Source organism: Panthera pardus, unplaced genomic scaffold (genome assembly GCF_024362965.1).
Source record: "Panthera pardus isolate Hobbes unplaced genomic scaffold, ASM2436296v1 HiC_scaffold_12, whole genome shotgun sequence".
Taxonomy (NCBI): domain Eukaryota; kingdom Metazoa; phylum Chordata; class Mammalia; order Carnivora; family Felidae; genus Panthera; species Panthera pardus.
This window is the reverse complement of record NW_026526677.1, coordinates 68,819,902-68,836,868: the sequence shown is the minus strand read 5'-3', so window position 1 is coordinate 68,836,868 and position 16,967 is coordinate 68,819,902. Positions and strand designations below refer to the sequence as shown.

The 16,967-nt window shown below is 40.1% G+C and overlaps 2 protein-coding genes across 24 annotated transcripts in view; one reads left to right on the top strand and one right to left on the bottom strand.

Annotated features, from left to right (window-relative positions):
- Window positions 1-14,655, bottom strand: part of EED (embryonic ectoderm development) — a 192,238-nt gene extending 177,583 nt beyond the window's left edge. For 5 of the 9 annotated variants that reach the window (XM_053900166.1, XM_053900162.1, XM_019450022.2 and 2 more), the window contains exon 1: window positions 13,503-13,635. The gene's annotated coding sequence lies outside the window, so the exon portion shown is untranslated. Of the gene's footprint in view, window positions 1-13,502; window positions 13,658-14,285; window positions 14,401-14,530 lie in introns of those variants that run through there. The other 4 variants (XM_053900164.1, XM_053900168.1, XM_053900165.1 and 1 more) reach the window with 2 other exon arrangements.
- The window catches only part of PICALM (phosphatidylinositol binding clathrin assembly protein), a 100,505-nt gene continuing 97,335 nt past the window's right edge, over window positions 13,798-16,967 (top strand). For all 15 annotated transcript variants that reach the window (XM_019450019.2, XM_019450017.2, XM_019450018.2 and 12 more), the window contains exon 1: window positions 13,798-14,222. In XM_019450019.2, coding sequence (XP_019305564.1) covers window positions 14,093-14,222 — 130 coding nt within the window. In that variant the 5' untranslated portion in view covers window positions 13,798-14,092. The remainder of the gene's footprint in view (window positions 14,223-16,967) is intronic.

Below are 16,967 nucleotides of genomic sequence, written 5' to 3'. Positions count from 1 at the left end.
TAATCTGTTAGAGCAGCCCTAGGAAAACTAACACATAGGGCATATATATTTTTTAAAAGTCCAATATAGTTATGTATTATCCCAAATTTTAGAGGCTTTAAAACAACATCTCACGCAGTTTCTGTGGGTCAGGAATTTGGGAACAGATTAGCTGAGTAGTTCTGGCTCAGGGTCTCTCCTGAGGTTGCAATCAAGATGTTGGTCAGGGCTTCTGAAGGCCTGGCTGTGGTGCCAGAGGATCTGCGTCCAAGATGGCCCACTCACAAGGCTGGCAAGTTAATGCAGGCTGGTGGCAAAAGGCCTAAGTTCTTTGCCATGTGGACCTCTCCGTTGGACTGTTTGAGTGTTCTCATAACATGGTGTCTGACTTCTGCCAGTGTGAGAGAGCCAAGAGAGAGTAGCCTGAGAAGTCACACACCATCATTTCCCCAATATTGTACTGGTTACACAGGTCATTCCTATTCATTGTGAGAGGGGACTACACAATGGCACAAAAACCAGAAGATGAGGATCAGTGAAGTTCATCTGGGAGGCTAGCTAGCACAGGCCACAAATTTTTCAGGGTATACAGGGAGTCAAAATATTTTCTACACAGTCACCTGAACTACTGTATTGGAGCCATAACCCTAAGTATATAAAATGCTCTTTGCAGTTATGAACTTGAATTATTACAAGTTATTCAAATATTCAGTTCACCTTCATATTTTAGTTTGAAATACATGAATTTTGCTGTTTTTGTGGGTAAATATCCAACAGCAGCGATTTTATGTTTCCAATCTACTACTTATAAAGGTCGAACTATGAAGTGAAATACTTTAGATCAATTTTATTTTTAATTTTTTTAAATGTTTATTAGTCTTTGAGAGACAGAGCGTGAGCAGGGGAGGGGCAAAGAGGGAGGGAAACACAGAATCTGAAGCAGGCTTCAGGCCCTGAGCTGTCAGCACAGAGCCCAATGCGGGGCCTGAACCCACGAACCACGAGATCATGACATGAGCTGAAGTTGGATGCCCTACCGACCGAGTCACACAGGTGCCCCTGCCTTAGATCAATTTTTAAGAAATTATAAATATAAAGGCACTTTTCTTTTACATCATTAGTTAATCATAAGTTCAATAAACCAGAAGACTATTCTTCAGGCACTCTGATAAATTTGAAATGCTTCAATAGCTTTGACGTTCCCATAAAGTTTTTGAGAACCAAAGGATCTATGAGGGCAATGCATCAGTGTGATTTTATGGAAGTAATTTAACATCCTTGGGACCAATTTTCCTCATCCATACATGAAAGAATTTGATTAGATGATATCTAAGCAGACTTAATGTGCAAAAAATAATTTTTTAAGTGTTTGTTTATTTTTGAGAGAGAGAGAGAGAAACAGAGGGTGAATGGGGGAGGGGCAGAGAGAGAGGGAGACAAAGAATCCGAAGCAGGCTCCAGGCTCTGAGCTGTCAGCACAGAGCCCCACGCAGGGCTCAAACCCATGGACTGCAAGATCATGATGCGAGCTGAAGTCAGACGCTTAACACACTGAGCCACCCAGGCGCCCCTGTGCAAATATTTTTAACACGTCTTTATATGTTATCTGTGAGCTGTGAGCAGTTTCTTTCTGAAACTCACGGTAATAATTGCATATTTAATTGAGTTGTGGAAAAATATCTTTAACCAGATATATTTATTCACTGGCATATCATATTTATAGTTAAACTCAAGGTCCATAATGTTGTTGAATAGTCCAGAGAGTCTTTCTTCTCCTTTGTTCTCTAGAAAGCATAGACTGCCCTTCAGTAAATCAATTTTCTTAATTTGACTTCTATATTTGACAACATTTTTTGGGTTCACATATTTTTTCTTGTGCCAAGTACTGCATTTTTCATTTCCCACAGAATCAGGACAAACTGTACATCCCCTGCTGTGTCCAGGGCAGATCTGGCTAAATGTCAACTATGTTAATTGGTATAGAGAAAACAGCAGCCCTATTTTTATCTGATTAAAAATCCCCACAAACATTCTCCTCTAAAGTAAAGCTATGTCAGTACAAAGTGATTTAATTATAATATAAAGTTTGGCAGATGTGTCCCTCCTGCCTTCATTTTACTGTAGCATGCAGAAATGCAAACGTTTCCTGGAATCTTTCAGTATCTAAAATTTTAATCCTACTTTTGGAGATTTAGAATTTGGTACTCAGAAACTTTCTCTGGACTGCCTACTGGAATAAAATATCTTTCCTTTAAGATGATATTTTTTAAACAGAAGAAGATTTATAGACCAATCTATAGAACCTTATTTAAAAGGTAGTTTGAAATATTTTAATTTTGAAAAGTCTCCATGTTAACAATTGTCCCAGGATGAGCAGATTATGTAATATAATTGCTTTAGTTAATTGGGGTGTGGGAGGTGTGGGTGGAAAAGAATAAAAGGTAATGAACTTTGATAAATTTATATGAGTAATAACAAGGTACCTGTGAAAATTTAGTTTTATCAGAGAGTGACTATATCTTCAGTGCTCCTTTAAAATTATATGCTGCCTCTTTGGGGCACGTGGGTGGCTCAGTCAGTTAAGCATCTGACTTCGGCTCAGGTCATGATCTCACAGTTCGTGAGTTCAAGCCCCACATTGGGCTCTGTGCTGACAGCTCAGAACCTGGAGCCTGCTTCAGATTCTGTGTCTCCCTCTCTCTCTCTACCCGCCCCCCCCCCCCAAGCTCGCTCTCTCTCTCTCTCTCTCTCTCTCAAAAATAAAGCAGAAACATTTAAAAAATAAAAAAATAAAATAAAATTATATGCTGCCTCTTTAATGTTGGAATTCCCCAGGATTCTGTTTCACTCTTGGGAGCTAACTCCCAATTTAACTTCATATACTCCAAGATTTGCCAACTACTTGTACACTCATATCATTTGGATCTGTATCTCTAGCTTACCGAAGCCATATTATATTCTTTGGTATACTAGACAGCTCCATTTTGGTGTCTCATGGGCACCCAAAATCAGTATGTCCAGTCTTCTGATTTCTTGTCCCTTAGCACCACTCCAACATAAGAACAAGTAGAAAGCTATGCAAACTGAAAGTCAACTCTTCTTAGTTGTCAAAGAAGTGAGGTCACAGGGCAAATCACTGTTCTTCCCTATACTGGAGAAATAGGTGAACACTGAGAATCACAGCTTAAAATGGCAGAATGTACAAGCAGAAACCACCACCAGAACTGTCCCAGGGTGGGGAAGCCTAAACTGTGATTGACAAATTGCTGGAGGCTCAGTGTAGACAAGGTATGGGGGAGGTTCCCACACTTTTGTTAGCTCTGCCTATGGGAACTCTACCAAGCCCTCTCAGTAAATACCAGAGAAAATTCCCCTAGTGTTTCCAGCAGGAGGAGGGGAAAGGAACCATTTCAATATATGCCAGAGTATTCTGTTCTTAACATGGCCTACCCTCAGTAGAAACTATTTTGCCTGAGTCTATTCTGCTGAAGTTTTATCAGAGGCTAAAGTATCTGGTGGGAGAAAAATAGACAACTCCAGACCCCTCTGTCTACCCTGTCCTGCCTAAGCAAGAAAAAAAACTAAGAAGCAACCTACTGAATGGGAAATGATATTTGTGAATGATAAATCTGATAAGGGATTAAAATCTAATAGATAAAGAACTTATACAACTCAATGCAAAAAACAAAAAACCAAAAAGACAAATAAGCTGGTTAAAAGATGGGCAGAGGACCTGAGTACTGAGTAGACACTTTTCCAAAGAAGACCAACAGACACATGAAAAGATGCTTGGCATCACTAATCATCATGAAAATGCAAATCAAAACCACAAGATATCACCTTGCACCAGTTAGAATGGCTAGTATCAAAAAGACAAGAATAACACATGTTAGTGAGGATGTAGAGAAAAAGGAATACTCATACACTGTTGGTGGGAATGTAAACTGGTGCAGCCACTGGGAAAAACAGTATGGAGGTTCCTCAAAAAATTAAAAATATAAATACCACATGATCCAGTAATTTCACTACTAGGTATTTACCCAAAGAAAATGAAAACATTAACTTGAAAACATAAATGCACTTCTATGTTTATTGCAGCATCATTTACAATAGCCAAAATGTGGAAGCAACCCAAGTGTACATCAATAGATGAATAAAGAAGATGTGGTACACACATATATATGTATATATATACATATACATATATACATATGTATATACACATACATACATATGTATATATGTATATATACACATATACGTATATATACATACATAAGTATATACATATTTATATACATATGTATGTAAATATATATACATACATATGTGGTATATACACATACATATATACATACATACCACATATGTATATATATATATATAATTTACACATTTATACATCTATATCTATATACATATATATGTACACAATAGAATATTACTCAGGCATAAAAAAGAATGAGATTGTGCCATTTGTGATGACATAGATAGACCTAGAAGGTATACTGCCAAGTGAAATAAGTCAGAGAAAGACAAATGCCGTATGATTTCACTTATATGTGGAATCTAAAAAATAAAACAAATGAATAAATAAAAGAAGAAAGAGATCCATATATACAGAGAATAAACTGGTGGTTGCCTGAGGGCAGGAGTGTGGGGGATGTGTAAAATGGATGAAGGGGAATCAGAAGTACTGGATTTCCAATAATGGAATGTGTAAGTCATGGGGATAAAAGGTACTGCATAGGGAATACAGTGAATGGTGATGTAATAATACTATATGGTGACAAATAGTAGCTATATTTGTGGTGAGCATAGCATGATATATAGAGTTGTAGCATCACTATGTTGTACACATAGTACATGGTAACTAATGTAAAATTATGTATCAACTACACTTCAATAAAAAACAAAAACAAAAACTGAGAAGCACTGGTAAAGTTCACAGTCCATGGCCACAGGCTCACCCAAAGACTGAGACCTAAACATAGCACTATTGAAACCCTATAGATGATAAAAATCTGGATTTGTTAAAGTTGCTGGTAAGGGGAAGAATCACAGTAACCTAGTCTCAATAATGTCTCAAAAGGGAGTAGTTAGGGAAAGATACAGGAATTTGAGAAGGGACTGCTATTAATCATAGGGTGCTTTTATAGTAGATATTATTAGCTTCGGCAGGGACTGATTAGAATTTGTAAGTTGAGTGAATTACTAGAACATTTGAGTCTGCTCAGAGTTACAGTTAAATCAGTTTGTGGTCTTGTAACATAGGAGTCTACACAAATTGGTGTTAAAACAGGAGCTAGAATTGTTTGTGTGGCATATCAATAGCATAGTTGATTTAGTTTTTGCTTCATTTCTCAGTCCCCATTCTCTTAGTCATTCTTTAGCCTAAGTTAGAAGAAAGGCCATTATTTTTCAGAGAACGTGATCAGATCTGCACTGCTATTTAATAATTTGTAGTTATGTATTGAGTTTTTCATGGTAGTCATATTAACCTCTGTAAATATTACGCCTTCTTGTTCTTTTTGTTGGATGATCATTTGTAAATCATCAAATGTAGCAGTAGCTGTGCAGCAGCATTTAAGACTCTGAAGATCATACATCTGGTAACTGCAATGCAGACAGACACTAAGACAAAAATGATTAGAGTTTGCAAGGCATTTCAAAGCTATATTCCTAGATTTTAAAAATAGGACAAGTACAGAACTGTTATATCCCTATATTGTTACACCTGAAACTAATATCACACTGCACATTAACTATACTCAAAATAAATTTAAAAAAATTGGACATGTGACATAATCTTCCTTATACAATCAAGTTTCTTTTTTCCTTTAATTTGGGTAGGGTTTGTTCAACCTTACCAGCGAATGAAGAATTAATCTTGTATCTGGTAGTTTTCAAGGATACAGGTCTTGGGAATAATATGTATTTACTAAAAAAAAAAAAAAAAAAAAAAAAAAAAAAAATGTATCCATAATAATTTAGGACCTTAATCCAGAAGAGAGGGAATAGCCAAGAGGATAAAGATGAAAAGCCAAGGGGATATGCATATGAAGAACATGGCAATCAGTGGGGGTCTAGTTCCAGAGGTCTTGGTGGGAAACACCCTACTTCAGGCAGTCATCAGCTTGTTCCAAGGATCTAAGGCTAGCTGTCCATTTTCATGGGTTATCTACCTCTAGATATTATTTAAGAGTCCTCAATATGCCCCTCATGATCTAGTCATATCTCTGAGATAACCTCCTAATTCTCTTTTCCCTTCTTCACTCTTTCTTTGGCTACACTGGCTGCCTTGTTCTGCAAACAAGTTAATCTTGTTCTTGTCTGAGAGCCATTGTACTTATTGTTCCTTTTCTGCAAAATGATTCTCCCCAATATTTGCATTGCTGACTCCCACAATCCACTTAAGTCACATGCCACCTCCTTAGAAAGGCTTTCCCTTCATCTAATCTAAAGTTCTCTGTCATTCTTGATTCTTTTACCCTGCTTAATTTTTCTTCATATTTATCTGTTAGTTACATGCCCCTCTTGAATGTACGCACCATTCAAGAAGGCAAAAGACTTTTCTCTTTGGTTCACTGATGTGTTTTCAGGACTTAGCATGCTATCTGGCATATATAGGTGTTCAACAACTACCTGCTGATCTTATGAGTAAATAAAAAGCTCACACGTAATATGTTTCAGTCATATAAAACTATTTGCTACTTCTTTTGCATATGCGGTTTTCCTCTATCTACAATAACTTCTCCCTGATTCCCGCAGAATTCATTTTTTAAAAGTTATTTAAAGTAACCTCTACACCCAACGTGGGGCTCGAACTCATGACCCTGAGAGCAAGAGTTGAATGCTCCTCCGACTAAGCCACTCAGATGTCCCATGGTTCCCTCACAATTCCTAATTATCCTTCAAGACTCAGCATATGTGTCACTGCCCCTGAGAAACCTTGCTGATCCCTCCAGGAAGAACTAGGTGTCCTTTTTCTCTATTCTTATAGCACTCTATGCATATCTCTATCACATTACTTAATACATTCGTTAATATTTTGTCTGATTGATCTCTGTATCCTGGAAATCTAGCAGAATGCTTTGCCCATAGTGAATTCTGAATAAAGGTTTGTTGTATGATTTTATTTATTGAGTGACAACTGTGTGTCAAACATTGTATTAGTTTTTTATGTACATTATTTTAATCCTGGTAAGAAATCCACAACACGTGTACTATTATCCTTGTTTTATATATGAGGAAACTGAATAACTTGTTGAGTTTTGAACCTAAGTGTGTCTGACTGCATTACTCCAGTACTTCCCCCATTGCGTCAAATGAATTAATTAAATCTCCTTCATGTTATTGATACATATCAGCCAAAATTCGATAGCCTAATTTTAACATTAACATTAGGGGCGCCTGGGTGGCTCAGTCAGCTAAGTGATCTTGATTTCGGCTCAAGTCATGATCTTGCAGTTTTGTGAGTTTGAGCAACACGATGCGCTCCATGCTGACAGTGCGGAGCCTGCTTGGGATTCTCTCTCTCCTTCTCTCTGCCCTTCCCCCACTCTCTTTCTCTTTCTCTCTAAATAAGTATATAACATTAACATTAAAACTATTCTTATTTTAACTCAGTGTTGCATGTTCTAGTATATTTGTACTTGATTTAGCCTCTTTAGATTACAGAAAATGGGCCTCAGATATCTTAACAGCTCAGGTATCATATTTTTATTCTGTTTCATAATTAGTTATTGGTGATTACTCATGGTCAAGGGGTGGTAAATCTTCCTTTCAAAGGGAAGAATGGTACTTAAAAACTAATCTACGTGTCATTTTTCAACAGGCATATAGGATCCAAATACACTGTAAGATATACTGAAATTATAAAATTAATATACTCAAAAGAAAGAAAAGTGTGGTAGGAATGAGTTAAAGACAGTAAGAGGGGGACCTGGGTGGCTCAATTGGTTAAGTGTCCGACTCTGGCCTAGGTTATGGTCTCGCCCTTCCTGAGTTCGAGCCCCGCATCAGGCTGTGCTGAGAGCTTAGAGCCTGGAGCTTGTTTCAGATTCTGTGTCTCCCTCTCTCTCTCTGCCCCTCCCCCATTATCTTTCTCTCTCTCGAAAATAAATAAACATTAAAAAAAAAAAGTAAGAGAGCCTTATATATATGAGAGAACCTTGAGGTCACCCTGATATTACTGTCATTTCAGCATGCTAGGTGAAGCAGTGTGTACTAAAGGCCATATGAAACTTATGAAATTTTTAGAAATACATGAAATGGTATAATGAGAAACTTAAGCAGTGACAGCTCAAACTCTAAAGTCAGACAGACCTGAGATCTACTCCTAGTTTCCCCATCTAATAGCTAAGCAAGTTACTTAATTTTTCCATTGTCTCAATCTCTTCATCAGTGAAATGGAGAGAAAAGGCAGGGTAGCTAATTACTGTAAAACACAGCATCATAATTTCACAGGCATAATTTAATAAAACAAGTAAAATCCAACACAGGTGCTCTTCACCATGCTGTTCTCCTGGAGGACATTTCTGCAAGGATTAATTTGGGGGCCCCAGGCTTTCATGTTTTGTGGTTTTGGCCTCCTCTGAAAAATTTTTTTAAGTTTATTTATTTATTTTGAAAGAGAGAGAGAGAGAGAGTACAAGCAAGGGATGGGCAGAGAGAGAGGAGAAAGAGAGAATCCCAAACAGGCTCCATGCTGTCAGTGCAGAGCCCGACATGGGGCTTGATCCCACAAACTGTGAGATCGTGACTTGAGGTGAAATCAAGAGCTGGACACTTAACCAACTGAAACATGCAGGTGCCCCTCCTGTAAATTCTTTGAAGTTTTCATTTCCTGATAAACACAGAAAGAAAGAGAACATGGAGCAGGTGTAGGATGTGCTAGAGATTTTGTGGACCAAACCTTAAATGGCTTTCATCTTTTCTGTTCACATTCTACTGGACAGAAATCAGTCACATGACCCCAAATAATTACAAAGGAGTCTGGGAAATACAATGTGTGTGCTCAGGAGAAAAGGAAACAGACTTTGGTGAAGACACCTGCCACTTAAGGTCATGAAGTTGTTTTAGGGTTCAACTGGATAATGTGCTTAGCACAAGGTAAGTAACCAACAAAGTTACATTACCATTATTATCACAAGTATGTATGCTGAGAGCCTGAATAAGGGTCACACAGTTGGAAGTGGAGTACTTGCATGGAAGTTTTAGCAAGAGAACTCACATACACTCAAAGACAATTCCTTACCTTTTAAAGATTATGATCTTTAATTCATTTGGCAGCATCAGGAAGTATAAACATAGAAAGGTGAGGAAGAAAGGGATTGCCAAGCTGTTCATATTGGCTTAATTTACAGAATATCAAAAGATTATAGTTTATATTATAAATCTAAATTATAGATTCTAATGTCCAAGAAGAGTGGGAATAGAGTAAAGTGGTAGACTCTTTGCCTTTGAGAATGAGCTTAAGTGAAGTAATAAGAGGTAAAAATTCTGGTTAATTAATCCTCTCTCTCTCGGGGTGCCTGGGTGGCTCAGTCAGTTAAGCGTCTGACTTCGGCTCAGGGCATGATCTTGCGGTCCGTGAGTTCGAGCCCCGCATCGGGCTCTGTGCTGACTGCTCAGAGCCTGGAGCCTGTTTCAGATTCTATGTCTCCCTCTCTCCCTGACCCTCCCCCGTTCATGCTCTGTCTCTCTCTGTCTCAAAAATAAATAAACGTTAAAAAAAAAAAAAATTAATCCTCTCTTCCAAATTCTTTTTCTTTCTTACTGTCTTAATTTGAAGTTTAGACATCCTCAAGATTCAAGTTTTCTTCACTTGATTTATTTTCTCCTCTATTGCCACTGAAAATATGTAAGACTCTAGGAACAGAGACCATGTTGGTCTCATACATTATTATGTTTTAATACCTAGCAATACCTAACATAGAGTATGCAGGCAAGAAGAATTTGTTGAATAAATTTAATCTTTATGGGTAGTTGCTTCAAGTCTTGGTGAACAGGTCTAGATAAAGAAACTGAAAAATGAGTTTTTAAATCTCGCTTCTGCTACTTCATTATCTGAGGGATTCTGGAACCTCTAAGTCTTAATTTTTTTTTTTTTTTTAAGCAATAGAGAAAAATTATATAAGCACTTAACTTCTAAAACTTGTTCCCCCCCCCCCCCCGTTATTAAACAGTACAATCCTTTTTAGTGTTATAGTAATGAGAAATGAAAAATTTATAAGTGTTACAAACACATAAAAGGCATACTTCTTAACTTGAGAACCTAGGAAATATCATGTGCTATTCAAATTTTTCCTTACTTCTGTTTTGTTTTTGTTCATTTGTAATTAAAGCACATAGGCCTTCAAGTTGATGATCAAAGTTAAGAGCTTATTAGTTCCCAAAGGACTGATGAGCTCACTGTTACAACAGTATTCAGCACCTAGAACACTGCCTGACCCATAGTGGGTGTTCAATACATTTATTTTCGTAAATGAATTAATAAGTTACTGAAATAAGGATGGTCCTCCAGGTGGATACTTATGGAATGGACATGTTGTAAGTGTGAAAAAGTAGGCAGGTTTTATCAAATGAGAAGTTTGGAGTGGTGTTTCCAAATGGGTGACTTCAAAGTGTTTTCATTCATTCGTTCATTCAACCAGCATTCTACTGTGTGTCTATTTTGCATCAGCCATAACATAAGCAAGAAGATATCTCTGTGCCTCATGTTAGCACAATAAAACAATTACAAAAATAATTAGTAGGAGACTGTATAAGATAACTACACGAGTAACAGCAGGAAACCACTGACTACTTAAAAGGGTGCAAAGCAGCATGGCATACCCAGGTACAGCCAGTCATGTGATACTGGCTGGAGTGCATGTGGGAAATGGGGAAGGATGAGGTTCAACAAACTATAGTTAGGTAGGGGCTAGATCATGATGGGCTTTATATGCCAAGTTGAGAATCCTAGATTTTATCCTCTAGAGTAGTGCTTGGGGGTGCTATTAAAGGGTTTTAATGCAAAGAAAAGATGAATACATTTTAGGTTTGGAAAGATCTGGATTGGAGAGTTGAGGTATGAGAGACAGAAATCAGCTAAGAAGTTATTAGAACAGTCTACATGGGGAAGTGGTAATAAATCATAAAGGCTAGAACTAAGGCAATAGAAGTGATGTTGGAGAACAAATGGGTTTGAAGGATACAACTAGATTAGGCTAGATAAGAGAAATAAGAGAAGCAGAGCTAAGAATGAGTCATAGTTTTCTGACCTGGATTTCTAGGCAGGTGGTAAGGCCATTCCTGAAAATAAACAAAGAAGAAGATCCATATGGATTACAGATGTGGAATGGGCAAGGGCAAGAGAAGTCATTTTTGGCCATAGTAAGTTTGAAGCATCTGTGGTACTTCAAATAAAGATATTTCTTGACCAGACCAAGGAAAGTAGAACACACAGAAAACGTATAAGTTATAAGAAAACTTATATAAGACAGGGCAGGCAGGTCGGTAATTCCTAACCTCAGAATACTTTCCCATCATCTTCTAAATTTCTTTATATCTTTCAGTTCACCATTGTACATAAACTTCTATAATGATGACTATTTACTTACAAATTTGTAAAAATGTGTCCTTGAAAAAAAAAATAACAGTGTTATTTCTAACAGAAGCTAGTTTATTAGTAAGGTGAACATGATCACAATTTGAATAAAGGTGGTTTGTAACAACCTCTTTGGTAAAAGTAACAGTGAAATGTTATCCTATAATGTCATTCATAGTAGTGCAAAACATACAAATTTCCTGTTGTGTACTTAGGAATAATTTCTGAACTTTTCTTAAGGTTGAAATATTTAGCTATTGACACTTAAATGCCATGCCTCATGTTTACTTACTTCAGCAGGGGGTTCACTAGTACAGAGGCTCAGGTCAACTGGTAATTCACTCCGTGGAACCATAGAAAAGTAGCAAGGATGGCAGACAGGTCTTGAGAATGGGGTAACTGTACTGCACAATGGGCATGGGGCAGCAAACTGGGCACCAAACCGCAGAAGGACTGCAGATGCACTGAAGGAAATTTGGGGCTGGCTTGACAAAGATGAAGCCTGCTGGTTTAAGACTATATGTTCTTGGCAAAGCATGGTGCTGCAGATTTTCACCAGCCATGGTGGAAAAAAAGGGGGAAAGGGAATGGGACGAGACCACAAAACCTGTGATATGATACATAAAATGTTAACTATTTGCTTTGCATCTTCTGAGAGTCACCAGATTGAAGCACAAATTTTGGATTTGGCTGGCAGATGGTGTACACAGACTTTTGGAGTATGGTAGCATTTCATTTGAACTAGCTAGATTATGTAGGACTATCACAGTAACTTAACATTCATAGATTTAAAAATTTATCCCTAAACCTGAGTTAAATGTGGGGCTCTTTGTTTTGTTTTGTTGAGAGAGAGCGAGCACACGAGCACAGGGAAGGGGCAGAGAAAGATGCAAGCGAATCTTAAGCAGACTCTACTACCAGCACACAGTGCCCACCAGGGTTCCATCTCACAACCCTGAGATCAAGACCTGAGCCAAAATCAAGAGTCAGAGACTTAACTAACTGAGCCACCCAGGTTCCCCTCCGCCCCCCCCCCCCCCCCCCCCCCCCCCCCCGCCAATTACATTTTTAAGGCTTTCTTAAAGATACAGATCTCAAAGAACAGATTCACAGGATACAGTAATTCCTCTAAAATGTTCACAGGTCAGTGTCCAGGTCTCCTTTCCCTGAAAATCTGATTTACCAAAGAGAAAAAAGGCCAAAGGGAAGAAAGACTAAACCAGGGGAAATGGCAGGTAGTGATGTCTCAATTCTTTCAATGGGACTTCTCCATTTACCAGCCCTCTCACTTCCTTCTATGGTCTGGACCTTTAATCACCACAGGAGTCAGCCTTGTAGGGTCAAGCTAATCTCTGTTGACATCATCCTACTACTTCCCTTTTCAAATTCCAGTGAAGCTATGTGTTTCCTGTCCTATTTGACACCCTACGAAAAGAACACGGGCTGGTTAGTATCTAAATTTAGTCCGGCAGCAACGCGTCAGACTTTTAACAGGAGAGAGATAAACAAAAACAGGTGACATTTGCAAGCCTTTCAAGAAAATGAGAAAAAAATCCCAACCCTTCTAGGGTAAGTAAGAAGGGAGAGCTTCAACAGTTCCACAGTAGGGAGAGGCCTGCCTGCAGGCTCCGAAAATGGGCCAACTGAAGCGTTTTCCTTTTGCTTAAAACCAGGAGGACGGCTTTGGGGTAGTTCCTCAACTCAATTCTGACTCAGCTAGTAAAGTCCGGGCAGCGGGAGTCTTGACAGCCCCTTCCCCACGCAGAGCGGTGAAGGCAGCCGCACCTCCTCTTTGTCAAGATGTTGGTTTCAACCACAGGCACCAAGAGACCCTTGGGGTGGGAGAGGGGAGAGGCGGATGCCACTCCCTGGCGCGCCCCGAAGCGCCAGACTTGCGATCCCTTTCCCGCCCTTCCCCCGCCCCACCTACCCTCTGTGACCCCAGCGTCCCGCCTCGGGCGACCTGTTGGCAAGAAGCGTCACGTGACGCGGCCGGCAGCGCACTGCCCCCAGGCGGGCCTCCTGTTGCGCCCGCCGGGCGGGTTCCATCACGTAACGCGCGGGCGCCGCCCCGCTCTTCCCTCGCGGAGCGAGGGAGGGCGGGCGTCGAAAAGGAAAGGGAAGGGAAAAGGGGCGGGAGAAGAAGAAGGAGGGGCGGCGCCCAAGTCACGTGACCCGGGACAGCCCGGAAAGCTCCGAGGAGGAGCCTGGCGCCGCCATTTTCCTGCAGCTGCCTGTCCCTCTTGCCCAGCCCGGCTCCAGCTGACCAGGGAAGGGGTGGGCTGAGCTGAGGCGGGGGCAGGGGAGTGCCCGACACTGTGCCTGACCCCGCGGGTGACACGAGCCGGTTCTTTCCGGGCTAGGTGGCAGCGCGCGGCCCTCAGCCCCGCCCCAGGCCGGCAGGCGGAGAAGGAGCCGGTGGGGGTAGGGGGTGCGGTGGGGGGTGGGGGTCCTCCGGCGCTTGGGGGTCCCAGTCCCCGCCGGCTGCCGAGCGGGAAGGGTGGCGGAGGAGCCGCAGAGATGTCCGGCCAGAGCTTGACGGACCGAATCACCGCCGCCCAGCACAGTGTCACCGGCTCCGCCGTATCCAAGACAGTATGCAAGGCCACGACCCACGAGATCATGGGGCCCAAGAAAAAGCACCTGGACTGTGAGTGAAGCCGACCGCGGCCCATGTCCCCGCGACTGGCGTTCTTCTCTTCTCTTTTCTTACCCCCTTCAGCCGTCTTTTCCTTCCCTTGCGTTTTGTCTGGCACGTCGGGTCCTGTGCTGGTCCGAGGTGTGTTTTCGCTTCCATCACACCTGCCTTCACGGCTTCCGTTCCCTGTCTAAAAATCCCTGATAAGCCACTCCCCCCCACCCCCATCCCGGGTTCCTAGGGGACCCTCGCTTCCAACCCGGTGCGCCACGATAGCCGACCAACACCCGACCAACTTGCCTCTCCACCTAGCTTCTTACCTCCCTGCCGCCTGTGTCTACTGCAGCCTTCTGCTCTTTCATCCCCCCCGTCCCGTGCTGCCTAGTCGCCCTCTCCTGAGCGTCTCTCCGCTTGCTCCCGGTCTCACCGCCCCATTGTTTCCCCATTAGCCTTGGAGTTCCGTAAACGCCCGGTTCCGTGGACCTACATCCCTATTTCTCTGCAATCCTGAAGGCTACCTCCGTTGAAGTGATTTCCACTTCCTTTGCTCCACTAGGTTCTTCTGTCCCTTTCCTTCTCGGGTTTCTCTTCCAGCTTTCCTCTCCCGTTTTGGTTACGTTTCTTTGCTTCTGTAGCTTCAGTTAGGTTCCTTCGTCTCATTTTATATTAGATATATCATACTCAATACCCGACTTTTATCCCAAATTACTTTCTTCGTGAGAGTGAAAATAAAGGGATTCCGTTTGGTGTAGGGAACGCTCTGTGGGAAGTTGGGGTTTTTAATTGCCTTTGGTGGAATTTAATCATTCTATTTTCATGCTTCTTGGATAAGTTGTGAATGTCAGGCCCCCATCCTCCGTGTTTCTCTAATGGGGATTTGGAAAAGGATTGGGTGATACTGGTATCATTTCCTGGAGCTGTTAACCCTGGCGATTTGAATTTAGAAGGTTGAGTGTAAAGTGTACATTATTGGAGTAAAACATAGATTAATAACTAAAACTACAATTTACATACATGTCTTTAAAAATGCTAAAAAGGTGATTGATAATACTTGAGTTTCAATTTACTTTTAATTTATTCTGGTTATGTGGGGAGACTAGCTTCTCTTATACGGCATAATATTACTCCATTCACTAACTTACACACAATTACCAGAGCTAACTCCTCCCAACTTTTTACAAACCTGGAAGTCACGTATAATACCTCATTTTTCTTTCCTTTACCTCGAGGTACAGATAGCTCAGTGGATTACTCAAGCTTTGACTCAATGGAGTGACCGAAAACTTTTCAGGAAAATACACGGAAATAGGCACAGTAATAAGTTCCTTTTTAAAATGGTAACTGGACACATTAGCCTGACTGGCTTTTATTCTACATGAAAGTTACTTTGCTTTACTGTTTGAAGCAAGAGTGAGCATGTCCTGAAAGGGAATTCACTGACAGGAGTCCTGTTTGGATTTCTCATTTGGACTTTGGCCGTAAGGTCTGCAATTTTTAAAAAGAAATGTACAAAATGTGAATTCTTCCAAGATACTTTGCTCATGAAGTGCTATTAGAACAAGTTATTTCTACAGACCCATTATTCATTGTGACTTGTTCCTTCACTGTGGAAAAGTAAAAGAAAAAAAAATACTGCTTGGTTCTTTAATGTGCTGATTGAGCAGGCTGCTTTTTAACAATCAGTCCTTGCCTGTTTAGAAAATGCAGAATATATTTAAATGGTGACACTTATAAATGGAAAGTTGTTTAAAATGTATAGTGGACCCTTACGCGATTTTTTTGATTATCTGATATTTGGAGTGGACAGTTTTGCTGTTTACTTCCCTTCAAGTGACTAATTGGCTTGCTGTCCCAGTCTTAATGGTTTGTCCTAACATTGTGTTAATTCTTGTTAATTGTTTTTTATTTTTCTTTTTGGTGATGGGTAGGTGAAGAAACTACTTGTTACTGTATGAACTATTTTTCTCTTTCCTCTCTTCAAAATGATAAATTATAACAAAAAGATGTATAGCTTTGCCTATTTCAAATGTAGGAGTAGTTATTTTAACATGTTACCAAGAAGGGCAGAAAATAGGCTAAATGGGGTTAGGAGGGGTTAGGAGGGTGATACTTGTTTGTGGTTTTATTAGTGCTGTTCTTTTTCTCTTGTGGTAGCTACTGCAGATGCTAACTGGGATTAGGTTTGGAGGATAAACTCTCATTTGTAGTTCTCTACTACTGCTGTGTTTATAATAAGCTCCCACTTTAGAACTGGAATATATGTGGTATTGTGTGATTTTTTTTTTTTAATCCACATAAATAAGGAGCCACTTATTTATACTTATACTCTAGTATACTCTAGAACTTATACTCTAGTTCTGTTCTGCGGGCTTTTGAAATACTATTTTCCCTATATTGTTTTAAATGCGCTTGTAGCCAGTTTTCAGCAATGACATAGATTTATATTAAGTAAAGTTTGGCCAGTGAATGATTTTTCTAAACACCTTCCTTCTCCACACACTTTAACATGTTTCCAGAATATTAAAAAGGCTTTCACAGACATTTCTGTGGCTTGACACCATGAACTTCAGGCTTTAATGTAGAGATAATTTTTCCTCTTCTAGGAATTTTTCTTTCTAGTGAGTGCTTAGTTCTGTTGCACCTTTTAATATCTTGAATGACTATTGCCTACTTAGTCCAACTCAGTGAAAGCAATTTCATCTTTTAAATATTAGTATTTAACAAAAATATGCTTAGGACTGTTTTTTTCCTATAGGC